Here is a 21,169-nt window from a genome sequence, read left to right as displayed (position 1 = left end):
CGTTCCTCGTCTGGGCGGGCTGCCATCGCCTATGCCCCGGGCCGAAAAGATGGTGATTGTTAATCACATCGGCGACATATTCAGGACGAGAAACATGCGCACCGACAAGATCTCGACTACCAATTGGCGAGGAGCGGAGCCTGTCCACTCTGGTCCCGATCGGTGTGGTGAATGCCAATTGCTTCAGGATGAGATGAGACGGAGTGGCATTCTTCTATGGTGTGCGTGGACATGAACAACTCGTCCCGACAACAAGCCACAAGCTGGAGCATCTAAGACCGCTTCTAGATGTTCATCATGCTGACTGCAGTTGACCAAGATGGCATGCAGTGAGACAAGGCCTTACGCAGCAAGCGAGGGTTCGTGTCTGGGGAAAAGGCTAGCCGCAGGGTAACGACGGTGGTGTCCCAGCTAACGCTGGGCGGTAGGGATATTGACTACGTCGGCCTCATCCAACCAGTGGGCAGATCATCAGATGCCATCGTTCTCGACAATCCGAGAGGTAGGCCCTGGCCAAACTACGACGCTGCACTTTAATTGCAATGTATCCCATGCATTTAACGAATCGGCCGCCCCTGCGACCGCCAAAAAAAAAAAAAAAAAAAAAAAAAAAAAAAAACCTTGATAAGAAAGAACGAAACATATCCTCGATGGTGAACATTTTGGGGCCTTGGAGGGGCTTGAGGCGACAGGCGGACGGACGATCGATGTGTGCTCGCAGACTCTAGAGAAATTCGCCATTACCATGCGCGGCATAGGCGACAACGAAGACACGTCGTTCAGCGCCGCCACGAGTGCACGTCGTTGTTGTCTCAGAATGCGATCCAATGGCGATGGCACTGCGGGTGGTTTGCAGCCAAGATGACCAACCAATCTGCAGGTCCCCCGCGCGGTCGTCACTAGTCGTCAGCCATAGGGACTGGAGGCCCGGCCTGCTCGTCCATTCTCGACTCCTCGAGTCAACGGCCAAGCGCATACCATGCGTAGTTACCTTAGTCTTGCTGGCGGCACCGCCCGAGTCAAGGCCCGCGCGCGGCGATGTCCCGAGAAACATGGGAATGTTCCGAGTTGACTTGACTTGTCCCATATCTTCCCGTCTCAAATCCGTGGGTGAAAACGGAAGTCATGAAACGTCTTCATCTCAAAGTAGGGAAAGAAAAAGACAGAGTTCGGCGTCTCATGACACTCGCGTTTGGTTTGTGATCTGCGCGACCGACGGCCACATCCTCCCAAGATCACCATCTGCATCTAAAGCGAGGCCCCTGAGCAAGAAAGAAGTCGATACGGACATTGGGAGATGCAGGCGACTGCATATACGGATACATCCGATATTCAATAAACTGTCGTGTACGGGGTTATGTGACTGATTGGCTTTTTGTATGACGACGGCATAGTTCCCGTCTGTAGTCGGCGAGAACCCTGTAACGGGGAGAGGTGCAAATCCGATGGTGCCGCTGACAGACAGACAAGATTGATGGTGGGCTCGCATCAGCCCCAACGGGCTGAAATCGATTATGGGTAACCGTATTGGCTTCCGACGAGAGGCTTCTTTCTGGTATTGGCTATACGCATCAACCCCCACCATCCCGCCGTTTCCCAGACAGCACCCCAGACACAAGAAGTCACAGGCGGACAAGTCCAGCCGAAAGAGACATCGGGTCTGGTTGCTTCGCGCCAGCGGAAACGGGGCGATTGGCTTCTTGTTTTGGGGGACTCGACGGGGGTATGACGACTGTGCAGTTTGATGGTGTCAGGAGACCGGATGAAAAAGACTAGACGCAAGAAAGGGTGTGTTTCTGGCTGAGTCTCTGTGTCGCGGTGTGAGACTGACGGATTCCAGATGCATACCTTACGATTACGCAGTACTAAGTAAGTACAGCAGCAGAGTTTGGCGCTGCTGTACCTTGGCTCTGGGAGGGTCGACGGAATTGTTCGATGGCTTGGAGATCCGATGTTGTCCCTGGCTTTCTCGGCTGATCCTTCCCTGACAAGACCGAGACGCACATGGGGTGATACAAACGGATGTGTTGGCTCGTCTGGACTTGCGCAATCACAATCTGCAAGACCACAAGATTGGCGCAAGACGTACGGCGTAGATTCCATTGGAAGGCCGGTCGTCGTTTGGCCGTTTGACTATCCGCTGTGAAGGTCCAGTCATGGCATCCCGCACCCCACCGGCCCCTCATTTCATGGCCCGTTGTACTAAGATATCCTGTGTACTCAGATGCCTAAGGCACTCCTCAAAGGTAGGTAGGTAGCTAGGTACGGAGAGGTATCTAAGGCACCTAGCCGCAGAAGCGGCTTGTTTCAGAGGCTTAGAGACTCCACTTCCCCGCCACCTCCCAGAACGCCAATGACGGCGCACCAGCGCTCGCTCAGTCCAGCACAGTTGCTCGGCCGGTTTGTGGTATGTCCGCATCTCTGCATCTCGACGAACTCAACATGACGATGTATAATGAGGATATTTGGGTAGCATGGACGAATGTTGACACGCGGCCAAGACCCATCGCCACCGCAACTGATAAGATTGAGTGAGGGGATGGGAACTCAGCTGGCATTCGTAGACTTCGGATGTTCCGCCGTCACGCGTGTGCGGGCCCGCCCAATGGCCGGTCGCTGGCCGGTCTGCGGTTGAAGTTGCAGTCTGACTGCGTGGTTGCGTGGTTGCGTCGTGTGGTTAATTTGTCCAGCGCTGCCCCTGGATCAGAGTCAGATATGGCACCAGCTGCAAGGTACGGATTTATCTTTGGCCAATCACCTCTGCAACCGCCGGCCTTGGCCAGGGGTTGATGGGGTGGCGCCGCGCCGCGCTGCACTGCGCCGTGCCCAATGACAGCTTCCAAACGGATTTACCTAAGCAACAGGCAAAATTACACCACACCTGAGGTGAGGTGCCCGTGTGCAAGGCACCTCGCCTCACCTTAGGTATTCTGGCTCCGACTTGCTTCTCCTGGCAACCTGGTTCTTCGTTCAGGTAGGACGAAAACCCTATGAGATGCTTGCTGTGTCAGGCAAAAAGACGGACCAAAAAAAGCAACGAAATGGCAGAGAAAAGAAAACCCATAGGGGAGAGCGAAAAACAAGGTCTGATCCAGGTATAGTGCTGAGCCTTGGCCCTTGTCACTCCTGAGCGTTCCCCTGCGTCTTCGCTCCTTGGTCTACCTACTATGTACTATGTATGCAGTACGTAGCGTAGTGTCCCTATACGGCGTCGAGAAGACTTTCCTGGTCCCTGTCGTCCTCCTTGCCCCTCGCTGATGTCCTTTCGCCTCTGTCGCTCACCCACATGCTGGTCCTTGCTCCTGCTCATCGTCCTGCCCGAACCCAACCATGCAATCCTTGCTGGTGCCAGTCGTCCTCGTTCACGCTCGTGCCATGCCATCCCGTCCTCGCAAATCCAATCCCTCCCTCCCATCTCGGCCGACAAGGGGCGACGTGTGTCGTGTGTCGTGTGTCTGTCATCGTTGGCCTTTGCATTGCAGTGCCGCCGTCAACCAGGAACGACTGTCACAGTTGCAACCTCATTGTGTGTGAGTGTATACGGCGCAGTCCTGGCAAGAACCGCGGTGAGTGAGCCAACTGCCGTCCGGCTCCTGCGAACAAATTCGGGCGCCCTTGCCGAGCACCCTGTCAAGCCTTGCGCTGCCATGCGTCGCCCTGCAGGGGCCGCGACCGCGCCTCGTCTCGACTTAACTTGCGTCATGAGGAAGGTCGTCTCCTTAGGGACCTGGAGCCGGTGTACCAGGCCAGCTGCCGGCCGGACGCCTCAATAATGAACGACTGTTCTCCATGGACCCGACCATTTACAAGGTAAGTATGTACTCTGCAGTACTATTATGTACGAATACTACGCAGTAGGTCAGCAACAGTAAGTTACAAGGCAGGTGGGTGCAGGCAAGGTGATCCCCTTCCATCTATCTGGGGATGCCCACATCAGTGGATCCGGGATCCTCTCTTGCAGTGTAAAAATGGTGTTTTAGTCGTTGTCGACTAGGGTCTTCGTATCAGTTCGCACACCTCTCCACTTGCCTATACCGTACACCCCTTCGGCAAAAAGGGCACCTACTGAAGGGCTTTGCTTGCCGTTCCTTGCCTTTGCAGTAGATGGTGGTAGCCCAGTGTCTGTCGCTCTGTGAGTGCGCGTCGAATTCGGCCTACCTTAGCAGTCAGACCCCCCCCCCCCGGGGCCGCGACCAAAAAAAAAAGGCGGCGTCCGGTCTGCTTTTGCTACTTACATCACCGTTCCTGCGTCACCTTCCGTCTCGCTACTTCACTTTCTGCTCTTCTTCTCTCTCCCCACAGCTAGCTCGATCACGAGTAAATTTTCTTCTTGTCCTTCCCTTTCCCTCACCCTTCTCACGCCTGGGCTCGTGACGTCGATTATCAAAACGTCCTTTTTCTTTCTTCTTTTCCCAGACTGCTGTCATCTTGGCCCCCTGCATTGACTGCACCTTTCGACGTTACTTTTCCTAAGGCTATTCTCAGGAAGTACCCATCGTACCGGTTTCGATATATTTCCGACCACCAAACAAACGATCAACGTATTGTCTACTCGGGTTATTAACCTCCACGACTCCTTCGCCACTGCCCACGGTTTCTTGTCTTCTCTAACACAACGTACCAACTTCCGACGTCCTTCGATTCTCCGATATCTGCCTGCGACCTTGCTGGACAACGACTGACCGATATTGGACTGAAAAGACGACGTCGCAACGACTACGAATCGACGACTTCTTCACTCTTGGACTTTGTGTGTGTCATCAATTTTCCCGCCAACTGAATCCGTCGACATGGCTGGCGGCGGCGGCACCCAGTCGCCCGAGGCCCAACAGGCAGCCATCAACGCTGCTCTGGAAAACAAGGCCCTTTCTAACTACCTGTACTATATCATCGCCTGTACCTCGGCTGCCGTCATCATCTGGAGAGTTTGGACGGTCATCGTTAAATACGTACGTACTGTCGCCTGCCTCAACAACGACAACCAACGGTACTTCGTCGAAACCGATTCCAAGTTCGCCTGGATCAAGAAAAATGTTCTCTATGCCCCCATTTTCAGCAAGCGCCACAACCGCGAAATCCAGATGAGCAGCGCCATCAACGTTGGCACCTTGCCCAGTCGTCTGCAGCTGCTGTTCCTCGCCGGCTACCTAGGCACCAATATTGCCTTCTGCGTCATCAACATTCCCTTCGCTGGCTCATTTGCTGCTGCGGCTAGCCAGCTTCGAAACAGGACCGGGACCCTCGCTGTCGTTAACATGGTGCGTGCTGATTCTCATGGTCTGTCCCGGGTATTTGGGCGGGACGGGTGAGGGTGTATTTGCTTGCTTGCTTGCAGGCAAACATAAATTGATCCGCTGAAGACATGCTGACTAAATGTAGATTCCCTTGTTCTTGATGGCTGGACGCAACAACCCCCTGATCAAACTGCTTGGCATCTCATTTGACACCTTCAATCTGCTGCACCGTTGGTTCGGTCGCATCGTCATTCTGGAGGCTGTGACCCATACCCTAGCCTGGTGGGCCAACAAGGCTCAGACTTCCAGCTGGGAGTCTGGCTGGCAGTCCATCATCGCCGTTCCTTTCTTACTCTTCGGCTTTGTCGTAAGTGGAATAGCCTCAGAGGCGTGTTACATGAGGAACTGACAGTGAAACAGGCAACTTGTGCTTTTGTCGCCCTTGGCATTCAGGCATCTAGCCCTATCCGCCATGCCTTTTACGAGACGTTCAAGCTGCTGCACATTCTGCTGGCTATCGCTGCGGTCGTTGGAACTTGGTATCACCTGCAGATGAAGGCTCTGCCTCAACTGAAGTACCTGTGGCCTGTTGTCATCTTCTGGGCCGGCGATCGGGTTTGGCGCGCTGTCCGTGTCTTCTACGGCAACGTGGGCCATGGAGGGAGCAAGGCACTTGTTGAAGCACTCCCAGGCAATGCATGCCGTGTGACCGTCACGATGGCCCGCCCCTGGACCTTCGGTCCAGGCCAGCATGCTTATATGTACCTGCCTTCCTTGAGTTGGTGGCAGTCACATCCGTTCTCCGTGGCTTGGGCCGAAGAGGCTGAGGATCCCCAAGCCGAGAAGATGTCCCTCAACCGCCAGGATATCCTGGCCATGCGCAAAACCACCATGTCCTTCATCATCCGCGCTCGCACTGGAATGACCGACACACTCTACCGCAAGGCCGCAGCATGCCCCGATGGCCGCATGACAACGTCTTGCATGATTGAAGGGCCCTACGGCGGTCTCCACGGCATGCGCTCATATGGCACTGTCATGTTGTTTGCTGGTGGTGTTGGAATCACTCACCAGGTTCCCCACGTACGTGACCTCGTTGCCGGCTACGCAAACGGAACGGTCGCTGCTCGGAAGGTGGTTCTCGTCTGGATTATCCAGAGCCCCGAACATCTCGAGTGGATTCGTCCTTGGATGACGGAAATCCTGGCTATGGAGAAGCGCCGTGACATTCTCCGTATCATGCTTTTCGTCAGCCGCCCTCGTTCAACCAAGGAGATTCACAGCCCGTCGGCCACTGTACAAATGTTTCCTGGCCGCCCCAACATCGAGACGCTCATCCGGGCTGAGCAGGAATCCCAGATCGGCACTATGGGTATCAGCGTGTGTGGCCCAGGTGCCCTCAGCGACGAGGTCCGCCGCGCTGTCCGCGATCGCCAGCATGATACCGCCATCGACTTCAACGAGGAGGCCTTCTCGTGGTAGAAAGGAGAAATATGAGTGTGCAAACCTCTAGTGTCACAATGACAATCAACAACGAACAAGAGGAGTCTGCCTAAAGCAAGAGATGTCAGGCCATACAGACAGCCCGAGTCTGAGACGACAAAGATCCGAGCCAGGCGGGAAAGGCTCAGCTGGATCCTGTTCAATGTACATATAGGGAGCTCTCAACCGAAGGCTGTGTAGATACGCGATTGTATGTAGGGTAGTTCAGAAGAGAGACGGCATTGAGCCGCTAGATATGTCACCAAATGCATCGTCCTTCAGTGCTGGCAAGCGTTATTTGTGCTGGAGAGCCTATGTGGGAAATTGGTGATGAAGTACCCCAAGCGTGAATCAGGGTGCACTGCTTTGACCACGCACATGGCGCCTGGCTGAGGGTGGCACATGCATCCTTTCTTATCTTATCCTTATCCATCCCCACCTGACTACCTACCTTAGGTAGGCAGGCACCTTACCCAGTTTGGTTCCTTGCCTTCCGTCTGTCCCTTCCTCTCAATCGCAATCCCTCCCCCGCATCCTCCTCTTCCGAGCCTGCCTGCGCCGTCAGCTAACCTGCTCGAAACTTGCCTATTCTCACTTTACCCCCATTGTGGTCTGGAGCATATTGAGTTGTTGCCCCGCCCCTTCACTACAGCAGATTGCAAGGCATTCTCTTGATCACTGGCAACCTTCAGAGGGGCTTGTCACTGGGGATTCGGCAACACTGACGGCACCTGTGGCAAGCTTACTACACCAAGTTTCCCCGGCCTCCCATCGCCATCGCAGAGGGAGGCTTCCATACAATGGGTTTGGCGTACAACACATATTTGAACAGCAGCAAGGTCTATGGCTGCAAGACGTGCAAAGCACATCTTTCAAATCATGAAGATATCATCAGCCGGGTATGTGCGACTTCCCTGCCCGACATGGTGTAGAGACGGTGACGGGTGTGATGAAGGCAGCCATATAGGAGGATAAATAGGACCCATCCCCCTCCCCTCTGATCTTTTTGAGCCAGCCTGCGCTGACCGCCAAATGTCCATATAACCAGAACTTCCGAGGCCAGCATGGGAAAGCCTACCTCTTCAATACCGTCGTCAACATCGAGACGGGCGAGCCGAGCGAGCGAAACATGACGACTGGACGCCACATTGTGCGCGATATAACTTGCAAGCAGTGCAAGGAGACTGTTGGCTGGAAGTACGACAAGGCATACGAGGCGACTGAAAAATACAAGGAGGGCAAGTTCATCCTCGAGGCTGAGCTGCTTTGCAACGTCACTTAACCGCCACCTTATGATATCTGCCTTGATCGGTTTGTTCTACAGCTGAGCCATGCGGATCTCTTCTTTCTTTCTTTTCTCATCAAGGGGGCTTTGGAGTTTGTATGACATGCTGCATTTGGGTGGCGTTTGAGGTGTTCGGAGATGACTCTTCTCGGGCGCCTGCTAGCTATTAGCTCTCGCGTCAAAGGCAGCATGCCTGGCGTCACTTCACACGCGTGGGTTCATTTGTCAGGCGAAATACACTAGTCACTTTTTCTCTCAAACTGTATGACATTTACGTACATTCTTTCTTTCGTAGTTCACTCAACACAGATGATGCCCTTACGCCACGAAGCTATTCCCAGGGCCCCCCATCTATCACCTACATCGCCACTGTTTTGCCTCTAGACATCGGACCAAAACCCCACACTATCTTGTAGTAAATGTAGTTGCGGTACCGTACACAAAATATCTGAGTGGGACATGTTGTAAAGACAAGCCTACTGGTGTTCGATAGGGTCTTCCGGTAACAACTCCTCTACCTCTTCTTCCGGGACGAGGAACTTGAAAGGGGGCTGGACGATGCCGTTAAAGAGGAACGTGAAGTAGACGAGGAGGGCGAAACCAGCAACTTGCAGCCACTTGAATGTCTCCCAGCGCAAGCCGAGAGAGACGATCCAGATGAAGAGCGTTCTGCAAGTGTCGATGGTGGATCTGGAAGTGGCGGAGACACTCCTCGTAACCGACAGCCCGAAGAAGTTGAATCCACTTGATTGCGATAATGTTAGTAGCTGCCGATACTGCATGGTAACAAGAAGCTTACCCGATACTGATCATGATCAGGATGCTGGACACACCGATGGCTCGATTCTCTGTAAGCTGCCTCCAGCCTTCAACCATGTCAAAATACCCATTATGACCAGCGTCAGTGCGACCGATAGCGAGGTGCAGGACAATCATGCCAATGACTGTAACGATGAAGCCGAACAGACCCTCCCAACCGACAACCCTGATGGGTTCTATGGCTGATCTTTCGAGGATCCACTCCTCTAGCACAAACTGGGTCGCTGTGAATATCTGGGCTCCAGCAATCAACAACACACCGATGACAGAGAGCAGTGCGTTGGACGTCGGAGCACCTTCGTCCTCGGCACTCTGTGTGTTCTTGTCCTCGTGATAGATGGCGCCGGCCAGGCCGACAATGGCAACACCGAAAACAACACCCACAAGAGATAACCACTGAAAGAGATAGAGATGTCTGCGAAGGAAGATGACACTGAACAGCCCAACAAAGAGAACAAGAGCTCCGCGAGTCATTTGGTAGATCGAGGCAACAACGAGGAGCAGGCCGATATTCATCAATGTTGTCCCAAGAATGTCGCAGACAGCAGGGAGTGCCAGCAAGAGGATACGAGGACCGCGGAGGATGGCGCCGTTGCCTTCGTCGCTCGGCGGCTTCGGTCTCCCACCAGAGTTCGCAACAAGTGCAGTGTTCGCGTCGTCCGTGTCGTTGGTATTTACAGCTTCGTATCCCTCGCGAGATGCTCCAGGACCGAATCGGCGATAGAGATTCATTAGCCCTACTACCAACCAACAGCCCATCTCACCAACAAACATCTGCGCCGTTTGGAGGACCGGCTGGTTAAAGTAGGATCGCTTTGAAGGGTCTTTGGAGTCGCAGTTTGCGACACATTGCATATCCTGAGGAGGAGTATTAGCTTTCAGGTAAGGATCAACTTTGGGGGATGGACGTGCCTGATATTTGGTAAGAAGGGTATTGCAAACACCCGTCAATAGCATCATAGCTACGAGAAACGGGACGAGAGCCCGCGATGCCATTTTGGATCACTTGAAAGAAGCGTGCCCAGGATAAGATTTGGTATGACGGCAAAGGAGGTGCGGCAGATGCACAGAGGGAGATGTAGTGGCCTGCCGAGCGGAGGCTGATGTCAAGCGAGACGGGGGAAAGGCTGACTGCTGGTTGTCAACGGCGAAGGTGAACAACCGGCTCCCGATGTTGGTCGAGGTCAGGATCCTGATGTCAAGGTAGGTTGGTAGCTGAGAAACTGAAGGTTGGATGGGGACCGGAATGGTTGCACTGCCTCTGCGAATCCCAGGCCGCGGACGATTGAGCAAGAGGTCGTGTCAGACTGGCGCCGTCGGGACACGGATGTGGAACGCGGAGTGCAGGTGAACAGGGAACCTAATCGCACCCTTCAGGTTCCTTCCTGGGTGCCTTATCTTAGGTGTGATGGCAATGGACATGTCTGATAAAGGTACCTCAACGCAGGTGCCTTATCTGGGGACCCTCGGGCACCTGACACTTAGTGCCGGTGCCTCAAGGTACCTAACCTAACGCTTATCAGGGCTGGATCCCCACAGCCGTTGTCGCAGCATGAACCCGTGGGCCTCCCATGTGACCCAAGGTCAGGTGGTTTGCATCGGATGTTCTGAAGAAGGCGTGAGGATGAGAGATCGCACTTTTCTTTTGTATTCATGAATCCGATGCCTGACATTCTAGAAAAGTCAGCAAGCCTGGTATTTCTCATCTGTAATCGTGCCTTAGAAAGGAGCTTAGCTAGCTCTTATCCGTTCCAGTCTCGGTACTACTGTTCACTTCCATTGCCTAGACTTTCCTGTGAAGCAGTAGTCAGTCGTCTTGTATTGCATGCGTTACACACTCATTCGGCATTCGCATATGAGGCTTATACCTCCCTAAGGATTCTAAATGTTAGCGTATTACTTCTGCTTCAATAGAAAAGCTAACTGGCTAGAAGTTTTGATGTATATTACGACTAAAGAAACTTAGGTGAGAGAGATATCGAAATACTCGGTTTTTAAAGCTATTTTTTCTAGACCTTTTCTCTAAAAAAGACATATTATAGAATCACATCATAGGTCACTATCTAATTATCTAAAGAGACGTCTGTAAATTATAAGAATCATACTAAAGAAGGCTAGTATAGGACGACGCTAACATTTAGAATCCTTGAGGAGGCATAGACAAAGCTGCAAACCGACATTGGCAGTGGGTAGCTCCAATATAAATCCCGGCGCATCCAAGACGATGTTTTGTGCCACCAGACCATCCCGCCGTGAGTGCTTAATGACTATAGTATTCAGTTCCTGGCGGCTCTTGGCACGAGCAGTGATATGATCCAAGTACCTTGTCCCATGTACGAAGACGTCAAGACCAACACCCTAGACCCACATCTGACGCACAATCCCACCTCTTTGTCACCAGGCTTGGGATGCGTCGCACTCAGTATCTTTTGATAATATTGAAACAGATAATTCTGGCTTTATTTTAGCGGCATTACTGAACATCGTATTTGTGCTTTTCACCTGGCACTGGAGGAAGACTACGACCAACTACCAAATTTACTTTTTCTCCTTGGGAGGCTTATCCCTGATGTTGTTGTAATGTTGAATGCCCAACTCCTTATCCCTCGCCAGCCGTTCTTGATCATCTTTACTGACTGGGACACCCTCAATACTCTTGACCTTTTTGCTCTCGTGGAACATCATCAAACCACCCGTTGCAGCAGCGATGCAGGCCAGAGCGACGAACAAGCCCGTGGCCCAGCTGGGCCGATTGTACCGGTTCATACCCCACATGAACCCCGATAGAACGCATTGCAGAAACGTATTCCACACATTGAACCAGATAACAAAGTCCATCTTCCATATGGCAGTGGGTGGCGCTCTGACACCCGTCAATGGTGGGTTTGGAATTGCTTTCTCGGGATGCGGAATGTGCAGAAGTGGCCGGTCGTCCGAGAGTTGGATTACCGTTTCCGGCCCAACGTTGACCGGGAGCTTTTCGGAGCCTGGAAGTCGGAACCAGCCGCGGTGTATGCCGGCCAGGCGACAAAGTGCCTCTGGTTTGCGGAGGACGCGGTATTGAAGAAGGAAGTACAGATCGCGAAACCTCCAAGGTGCCAGTCCAAAACCAGTGACGCAAAACAAAGCGTTGACAATCTGTGAGTCCCATTCGACCCACTTACGACGTGGGGAGTTGATGTCGTTACATGTTGGGTAGCACATGGCTGGCGACGCATTGCAAAGTAAAAGGAACAACATGCCGCCCCATGCAACGACGTTGAGACCATAAAGAACAACGAAGAAGCCGATCGGTGTCCACGTGTAATTCCAGAAAGCCTTCGCACCTATTCGCAAAGATTGTTTCCAGTTGTGCTTGGGAGGGAAGTGATATCCATTATCGTAGGGTTCGTACAGATCCTTCTCGGCGGTGGCGACAGTCGCCTGAGCTGCATTCGTAGGGATTCTCTCTGTGCCTTCGATGCCGTGCTTCTTATTGTCATCGGCATGTTTTTGGACTTCGGGAGATGCCTTTGAATCTGTTGTTGACTGGTCTAAAGGGACGTTCCTCTCTTTCTCGCCGATGCTCAGCGACGACGCTGGTTGGGACATGTCTGTCTTGAACGGGTATCGGTTCGTGGGTCGATTTCGTCAAGTTAAGCAGGACCTCGCGACGAGGTCAACTCTTGCTCTGCTTTCGCGATAGGCGAAACTATCCTGTGGCGTGTCTACCGCCCGGACAAGTCAATTATTCGGTATATGGGGAGGTGTCGTACTGGAGTTCGGGTGGTGACGATGGTGGTGCCGCGGTAGATGGACCAAGCTGAAGTAGAGGAAACCACCGGTGCAGAAAAGTAGAAAATAATGCACGGGATAGGTAGGGAAGGTATCTGGGATAATGTGGTGCGACGACAATTAACGAAACAAAGGCTCGGCTTGGGGTTTTAATGAGGAAGGAGGAAGAAGGGTATCTCCAGGCTGAATATGAAAGAGTTATCGTGCGGAACAAGTTGGCAAAGCGTCGCGAAGCGTCTATTCTCTGAGGCAAAGCTCAAGAGTTTGTTGAACCGGGCTGAGCGAGAGCGAGAAAGGGGCGGAGGGGACGGGCCTCAAGCGGTGGCGCTGTGGCAGTTCATGGCACTTTGGTTTTTATGATGAGGTGGTGCCCTGGGCGTACAATGCAGGCCGTTCTAGAATTGGCCCATGCGGCGGAAACGACGTGCCCAAGCACCAGCTTTGCAGGGACTGGCAGCCAGCAAATAGCCGTCGCATGTCTGGTCAGTTACGTCAATACGCGTACGTGATGCGACACTCAGAATGCTCCGAGAGCCCGCCCGCTATCCCGCTACAGAAAGTGAACTGCGCGGTGAGGTCAGGCATCCTCTTCAAACATTTCAGCGGCCGCTGGTTGGTCTAGAGCCCGACCATTACGTAGCTTTGCAAGGAAAGCTATGCCACCTAAAGCCGTAGACGCTTCCAAGTTTGCTTTTTTCTGTTTTCTTTTCTACTTTGCTCTTTCTTTGTTTCTATGTACCCCCCCGTTTTCCTCCCTCTCTAGGGTTTCTGTGATTTCGGAGTTTCAAATTTTAGTCGATCAACACGTAAACATTGCATTTTCCAGACAACATGCCAATCCCCCGATTAGTTGTACTCAGTTTATAGATACAAAGGGCCATTTAACAAACGCATCGCTTGCCCCAGACACTGAAGAGTAGCCATTGGCAGGCACCGTTGAGGGTCCTTCGGAAAGTCTTTCATGCAGGTCAGATTGAAGCCCTTGTTGGTCGAGTACTCAATCAGTGTGCGCCAGTGGCCCTTGGCTAAGCTTGCCTTTGCACGTTGTCTCATCTTCCCAGCGCCCCCGACGGAAAAGCGGCTGAAAACGGTGACTGGCCTGCCAAAATCTATGTACGCACCCAAGCGCCGCGGTTCACTATGCGACAATGCAGCTAGGCAGGTCCAGGCCGGTTGAGCCGAGACTCCTGCCCTTGTAGCTCCGGATGGAACTGGACATCGAAGGTTAAAGCAGGGTGTAAAAACAAGAAGAAGAAGAAGAAGAAGAGAAAAAAAACTTACGCGATGGTATCTGTCTACTATAGGTTAAGGCTGGGAAGGGGGGCGAGCCTTCAAGTCCATATTGTTACCAAATATCATCGAACAATCGCCGCGGTACATGCATGCATACCTAGTAGTCTGCGGTTTACTAAGTTTTGTATGCGATTATTAGTGGATATTACTGCAACCAAACAACCCACAACGGACTGAGAACCTTGAGAACTCTTCACAGTTCAATACATCAGTCAGCGTTGTTTCCTTGGCCTCATTTCTGATCGCGTTCAACTCCATTCCGGCAGAAGCCCATCCACGACGCTTGGCCCATCACAGGCTGTACCTCAGTATGGCTGTTGAACAACATCTTCTCGACTTGACCGCTCTGGTGCTCAGCAACCTCACGGACCAACATGACTGGACTGAAGTGCAACTTCACGATGATGGCCGACCTCGCCCACGACCTGTCATCACCGGTCTCCCACCGACCAGGCTTTATATCCATCCCGACGAGCAAATTGAGATCCTAGAGAAAGAACAAGTCACAGGAAAACGTCCCAGTCAAGCGCCAGAGTTTGAGTGGGTTCTACCGGTTCATTTGAGCGAACAGTGGACGTTATCCTCGTTCGCAACCATTTTTGATTCCATCGATGCCCTACCTCGCATGGATCACTCGGCAAATATTTCAGATGCAGGCTCGGGCAGAGACTGGCGTGGTGCAGGTCGCCGAAAGAGATTGATGCTCGCCGTCGTTCACGATGACTCGACCGTCTCCTACTATCTCATGCACGAGGGCATCGTGAAGCCTAGGCAAAACTAAAGACTTCCACTGCACCTAACCCGACTTTTTTTCCTTCTCCCGGCATTCTACTCTGTCCATTCCAACCCAGCTTGGCAGCGGTAAATTGGTGACACCCAAAGATCTACCGAAGTTGTACCATTGCCGGTAACTCAACGGCTCGAGCGACCTGGTCACGGCGTGAAGATTACCTTCTGGACCTTCATCTGGTCAAATAGCGCATATCCCTCGACAGCATCGCGCAAAGGCATGATGCGATCGAACATGAATCTGGCCACGGTCAGATTGCGAAGCTAGGATGAAGCTCTTGCCCTGCAAGGTTTGTCGGACAAACACAGCACAATCTTGACCTACCCAACTTTGTCTTGCTTCTTCTCCAGCAAGGCGAGAGCCTCTGGGAAGATGGATCGCACGGGGCAGCGCCCCATCTGGACTCGCAGGTTCTTGCTTTCGAAGGTATCAGCGCATATGCGGGTTCACTGTTGGGTTGAATATAGTCACCTGTACGCCTCATCTCCGTTCCACGGTATCTGCGTCTCCGATCAGCACGTCATACAGTATGTGTCGTTTGATACCGGCTACTCACCTCAGCGTTGTGGACGCCAATGCTGCTGATCACGCCAAATGGTCTGACCACATCGTATGCTGTCCTCAGTGCAGGGGAGAGGCCCACAACCTCGATGACAACATCAGCTCCACGACCCTCCGTCACCTCCTTGATCCGCTTCTCCATTCCGGCACGGTCTGTCATGAAGTTCAAGGGCTCCGCGCCCAAACTTTTGGCCAACTCCAGGCGACTATCGACACTATCAATTGCAAACAGATGCTTGGGGCGATACTCGAGGGCGGCAATAATGGCACAAAGACCGACTGGGCCGCAACCAATCACAACAGCAGTAGCATCCAGTCTCTCCTTATCCTTTAGCATGGCGAAGCCACTCTTCGCACCGAAGAAACCAGTCGGGAAAATGTCGGCCATCAGGATTAAGGCCTTATCGGAGATGGTGCTTGGGGCCTTCATGGAGGTGCCATCGGCGTGAGGGACACGCACATATTCGGCCTGCCCGCCATCGAGAGCGGGACAACCAAACAACTTACTGTTGACGCAACGGGATGAGTAGCCTTTGTCGCAGTAGAAGCACTTCATACTGGGCAAGAGAGGTTCTATCAGTTCCGGAGTCCACGGGTGGAAAGGGTTGTCAGAACTGACCAAGAGGCCGTGAAAGGAGTCACCACCCGGTCACCAATTTCGAGGGAAGATACACCAGGGCCCTTTTCCACAACTGTGCCAGTAAACTCGTGGCCCATGATGAATCCGGTATCGGACGGCTGGTGGCCGCGGAAGACATGCAGTTCCCTAGGGCGCTGTCAGTTGAATGGTGAAAGCGCAATGCTGATTGAGGCGCAGAGCGTCTTACGAGCCACACAACGCCGTCATCTGCACTTTGACGATTACATCCTCCTCATGTTGGACTATCGGGTTGTCAATATTGGCTAGCCGGCGGTTTGGAACCACTGTACTGACTGGTAGGAATTGGCCGTTGTTCGACAGAAACGTTCTTGGGGCCGTTGAAAACGACGGCGAGCATGGAACCGGCAGCTGACATTGCGGAGTCGGCAATGGATGGAGCAGATCGATACGTCAGGGAGATAGGGCTTCACGATGAGACGAGAATGTCGGGCTGATCAAGAGTATGCCAAATTATAGCAATAACGAATGAGTAACTGAGCCGAGGCTGTTGGTCAATTTGGTGGTTATTAGAATGGTGTGTGGCGTGTTGCAGTCCTTCCCCTCCACGTTGCAGTTCGCCTCGGCTCCGTTATCGCACCCGGTAGTAGGGCATCACTGTGCAAAAGAGGACTCAGCGCACAGTCTTTTCTCTACTATCTTGAGAAACCCAGCCATGATAAACTCAAATGACCGGCGCCAGGGAGACTAAGGTATCAACGCAGACATTGCGAGACTGAGGCAGCAAGGTCAGATCAAGTACGAGTTGTGTGAGTCTGCTGATGAATAGAGGAGGGAAAGACAATGGCATAGAACGGGCGTTGTTCACGTATAGAGACTTGGCAGGAGTTTGCTAATATTGGCCGATAAGCCATTATACATATCGCAGAAGACATCGCTAATGACCTCTCTTACGCATGAGAATATGACATGGTATTCTATGATATAGTGCAGGAAGCGAGTAAGGTCACAAGTTGAGGCTCATCTCACATTAATGAGGGGAAAAGACCGGCTGTTAAGTCGAGGTAACCTTGACAGGCAATGAGAAGAGGAGGGGAAGAGACATAGTATTGGGCCGGTGCTTACCTAAGGCAAAAATGGACAGATGCTGATTCCACGAACCCGAGCCTGGCAGCCGTCGTTCCGCTGAAGAAATCCCCGTCTGGGGTAAGGCCGGGCGGCAGGCAGGTAAGGTGAGGTACAGAGCAATCCGGGGTGAGATTGTGCGCGATCGAAAGGCGTCCTGGGTGGGCACGACCGAGACTGAGACCGCGTGCCTGAGCCAGCCCAGTTCAACGGACTTGGCGGTGAGGCGCAAAGCCGGCAGTGGTCTCCTCCTGTGCCAGCTCCTGTCTAGCAAGGTGGTTCATTAGTTGCGAGAGGGCTCCCAGTACCTGGATGAGGCTTCCCCCCTTCCTCCCCCTTTAAACCGAACGAGGGATTGCACTCTAATCAGGAAAAAGAAAAAAAAAAAAACCGCGGGGTGATGCCGAAATTTGGCATCGAGTTTGGCCTGGCCTAGTCAGTCCAGCAGTGAGTGAGCACCCTCCCTACCTGCGCTGAATTATAGTAACATTGGGATCTAACCGCTCCTCAACCTGGAGACGGAACAAAAACGCAGAGCCCTTGGTCTGTGTGCAACTGTGCCCAGAGCAGAGCGCGTGCTCCATCCGTACCTAGGTATATTATCTTATTTTCTGTGTGCTCTGGAACTTGGCACTGCGGAGTACTCGAAAAGACCTCACCTCTCACCTCAAGCGATCCGTCGCGGCACGTCAACACCGTGACTCGTCCAGCTCGCAGAAGGCCAACCCCAGCCTCGGAGAGACGACCGGGGTCTGTTTCTTGGCTTTTTTGGTGCTGTCCAATCAAACGACGATAGACAGGCTCCCCCTTGGATGATCCGCCTAATGGATTGAGGCTTAGAGGCTTAGCGGCTCGAGTGCATGGGCTCATCGCGGGCACCGGCGGGCCTGCGGTGGATCTTCCGGGCTGTCAGCATCGCAATTGGACGGACGCGGCAAAAGCGGCCAATCACAGAACAAAAGAAATCTTCTGCTCCTACCCTGCATTGGCCCTTGGACCTTGGCCCTTCACTGTTGGAGAGAGGGACGGGTGGGGAAATGGGGGAGGGAAGGAGGGGGAGAAAGAGAGACAGGAAAAGAGATGGAGAGGGCGGTGGTGATGGCTCCCACGGATACTGTCCTTGTGGTGCATGTAAGGTAGATCAGGTATATTTTCGTGCTGTGCCGAAGCTACTTGACTTTAGGGCACTTCACAACTTTCATGGTGCCCGTCAGCCAGTCGAGGGACTGTGGTAAGTAACTATCGCCAATCTGGGCAGCCAGGGAACGGTGCACATATAAGGTGGCTACAGTATCGGCACCTACACTGCAGCTTGGCAGACAAGGCATCAAACAGAGTTTGCGCCAATGGCCTACTATGCAGTAAATGTTATGATTATGGGCAAGTCCGTCGTGATTGGTACTCACCTACCTTACCTTAGGTATGTCAACGCCAGGCTTGGCCTAGAGGCAGTACCTACGAGTACCTCGGCAAATCCCTGTCTTCAGCCTCCACTTCCATCCCGTTTTCCATCCAGTGCTTTGGGTGCGGCTATTTGACACCGACGCCAGCTCCAGCTCCAGCTCCAGCTCTAGCAGCACCACCGTTAATTACTTCTTCACTTCAAAAACGAAGTATCCCATATTCCGCGCAGGCGACTTCCCCTCACTGCGCCCTCGCTCCCAATTCTCGTTCTATTGTATTCCATTCCACATGGCAGGATGCCGCGCACTGCGACAGCATGGCAGCTACTTACCAAGTAACCAAGCCCCACGGTTCCATCCCATCTTGCCTTCCCCGCTCCAAGACGAGCATGAATATGGGCATGAGCATATTTCAATCAGGGACCCAAGGATCCAGCCAATTGCGCAGGCGTAGGGGTGTGCGACGCTTGCTCCTTCTTGGGCACCCTACCATTGCGCCAGCCACCTATCTAGCACTCTCTCAAGGTAGTGCCGCTTGCTCCTGGCTGAAAGTTGTGATTGGTACCATTGCACAAGGAGCCAGATGACGGACAGAACGACCTGCCATGTATCCGTTCAATAAGCCGGGCTTTCCTTTTCCACTGGATTTAGAGGGGTGGAGGACCAAAGCAGCGAGGCAGGGCGGGCGGCTGGTGAGGCAAGGCAAGGTACCTTAACGTAAGGCAGAGGAAGGATTGCGAGGCATGGAAGGTCCACGGGTATCTGCAGGTAGCTTTGCCCCCAATGCCTGCTGCGACTCTCTTCACCGATACATTGCGGCACATGGCTTTAGCCTCATCTGACAGCGCAGCTTCGCAAGGCACCTTCTGCTTCGTGCGGCCCCAGGTTCTTAGCAGCAGACCCTTCCTTTCCCCATCTCATGTTTGTATCCGTACCTCCCAACTCCACACGTCGTCCATGTCCCTTCTACGCATAGGTACTCCCACTCTCGCTCCCACGTCTACGCCGCCTGGTTTCCCCCAATCCCCATGTCTGATTTTCCCGCACCCCTGCTCACTTGAGAACACGGCATCTCGTGTGTCTTCGTCTGGTGGACTCCACGTTCCCTTCTTCCCCATCACTGGGGTCACGCGGTCCCTCGAATCTATCTGTGGCACTGGGCGTATCTCCCATACACTCCCAAGAGATTATGCGCTAAAGCAAACCAGTGCTGCCTCTCAAAGACACACCCATCGGACCATCGTCAGACAAAACAAGAAAAGACACACACACACCTGCGAATAACCGACCCGGCTCTACGCTTCCTCCTTTTTAACACTCGTCTGGCTGGTCTGCCGTAGCGCTGCCCCGAAACTCGCGCCCAGAGAACGACAGACAACCACCGCAGTTACACCTCGGACCGCGACTTCGACATTGACATCGACCTCGAGATCCGGCGATTCGACTCACCCACCTGGCCTGACCAGCCTGACCTGAGGTCCTAAGGTCAAAGGCCAAAGGCGCCTCCCTACCTACCTGACTGGGCTGCCCACCTGCCAACCTTCTCGCACCATCGTTCTAAGGACCGGCCTTGCCTACTTGCGGAAGCATCGCCGTCCTTTTTCGCTGTTCTACCGTCAACGCTTCTCACTAAACAATACTGCTATCTACCGGGCCTTACAGACGTCTTCTCAATTTGACCACCACGCTGCCCGCTTTCTTCCACCTCACTTTCGTCACCTCCGACCACCCTCGTCCGCCACACTCCATCTGCATGGTTACCGTCCACACATTCCTGGGCGCCCTCTTTTATCCGCCAAAAAAACGACGCTCTTGCCCATCTACCCCGACTGAACCCCGGCGCGCTCACTCCTGATCACTATCTCCCCCACCCCCCCTGCTACCAGGCCACACCGACCTCCGTTTTTGACATACAACCGCTGCCGCATCCTCTAACTCCCGGCACACCTCCATACTCACTCACCTTCCCTCATACACTGCTTTTCTAGCCCACAAGAAGAAGCTGGACGGCATCTACGGCTGCAAACTTCCCGTAGCCTACGACGGCGGCGACAGCTGTCTTCGTGGCCGAATCCGCGACGCATACCCATACGACTTCAAGCCCCCAACGACGGTCAGGCCAGCATCGTCATTCGCAGCCTCGATAACAGCGTCCTTCGCTGCTCCCTTCGAATTCCAGCAACCGCCGCCTTGGAAACAGATCAACTAGACCAACCTGTCAACGAGAACGACGACGACGACGACGACGGCAACAAGGCGTTAAGCCTTGTGTGCAAAATCTCTTCCATCGGCGCAACAGACCGTGCGTATTTGGCTTCATCATTGTCGCTCCCACTGGTGCTGCGCTGCTACTTCTGCGCTGCCGCCGCCGCTCGCATTCGACCCGTTTCTCCCTCATGGCGGCTTAACACCGTCTGCGCCGCGAGCCACATCCCTTTTCAGTCGCGACAACTATGACTGCGTCGGCTACTCAAAATTCCTTCCGCCAACCATCTGCGACCGATTGTTACGACCCCGATGACGTTCTCCCCCGCGATAGTCCCCAGATGCAGCCTCATCGTCCCAAACTGTTGCCCTCTCCCAGCCCTCCGCCCACTTTCAGCTCCGATCGAAAACCACCTCACGGTCGCCGCAAGGTCGAACCCATTCAGGGCGATGCCGTGCTAGTTGCTCATCTTGGAAACGGCAGACAGCCAGAAATAGCTCACGCTGCTGCCCTGGAGCCACTGGCATCTGATAACGGCTCCGAAGACGATTCGTCTTCACCTGAGTCCCCTGGACGCGACATGAACCGCCCACCACCCC

General features: G+C 53.4%; 5 protein-coding genes across 5 annotated transcripts; 2 read left to right on the top strand and 3 right to left on the bottom strand.

The window, feature by feature from the left end:
* Positions 1-4,790: 4,790 nt before the first annotated feature.
* Positions 4,791-6,716, top strand: freB-4 (Ferric/cupric reductase transmembrane component B; the record flags this gene model as incomplete). Its single annotated transcript, XM_036633014.1, has 3 exons — positions 4,791-5,258; positions 5,380-5,601; positions 5,655-6,716. The coding sequence occupies 3 exons, from the start codon at positions 4,791-4,793 to the stop codon at positions 6,714-6,716; spliced, it is 1,752 nt and encodes a 583-aa protein (XP_036502606.1).
* An 800-nt stretch (positions 6,717-7,516) lies between these two features.
* Positions 7,517-7,998, top strand: ypel3 (Protein yippee-like 3; the record flags this gene model as incomplete). The annotated part of the gene is made up of 2 exons (XM_036633013.1): positions 7,517-7,615; positions 7,732-7,998. The coding sequence occupies 2 exons, from the start codon at positions 7,517-7,519 to the stop codon at positions 7,996-7,998; spliced, it is 366 nt and encodes a 121-aa protein (XP_036502605.1).
* Positions 7,999-8,477: 479 nt separating this feature from the next.
* Positions 8,478-9,816, bottom strand: CGCS363_v001163 (Uncharacterized protein; the record flags this gene model as incomplete). Its single annotated transcript, XM_036633012.1, has 2 exons — positions 8,478-8,745; positions 8,801-9,816. The coding sequence occupies 2 exons, from the start codon at positions 9,814-9,816 to the stop codon at positions 8,478-8,480; spliced, it is 1,284 nt and encodes a 427-aa protein (XP_036502608.1).
* A 1,542-nt stretch (positions 9,817-11,358) lies between these two features.
* On the bottom strand, positions 11,359-12,411 carry CGCS363_v001162 (uncharacterized protein; the record flags this gene model as incomplete). The annotated part of the gene is made up of 1 exon (XM_036633011.1): positions 11,359-12,411. One exon carries the CDS (start codon positions 12,409-12,411, stop codon positions 11,359-11,361), a length of 1,053 nt encoding a protein of 350 aa, XP_036502607.1.
* Positions 12,412-14,820: 2,409 nt separating this feature from the next.
* Positions 14,821-16,254, bottom strand: ybdR (putative zinc-type alcohol dehydrogenase-like protein YbdR; the record flags this gene model as incomplete). The annotated part of the gene is made up of 7 exons (XM_036633010.1): positions 14,821-14,917; positions 15,002-15,094; positions 15,149-15,177; positions 15,234-15,795; positions 15,858-16,004; positions 16,066-16,120; positions 16,173-16,254. The coding sequence occupies 7 exons, from the start codon at positions 16,252-16,254 to the stop codon at positions 14,821-14,823; spliced, it is 1,065 nt and encodes a 354-aa protein (XP_036502610.1).
* Between the last annotated feature and the right edge of the window lie 4,915 nt (positions 16,255-21,169).

The sequence above is a fragment of the Colletotrichum siamense genome (assembly GCF_013390195.1).
Source record: "Colletotrichum siamense strain Cg363 chromosome Unknown KSG_Cg363_contig01, whole genome shotgun sequence".
Lineage (NCBI taxonomy): Eukaryota > Fungi > Ascomycota > Sordariomycetes > Glomerellales > Glomerellaceae > Colletotrichum > Colletotrichum siamense.
The sequence above is the reverse complement of the archived record's forward strand: the minus strand, read 5'-3'. Positions and strand labels throughout refer to the sequence as shown.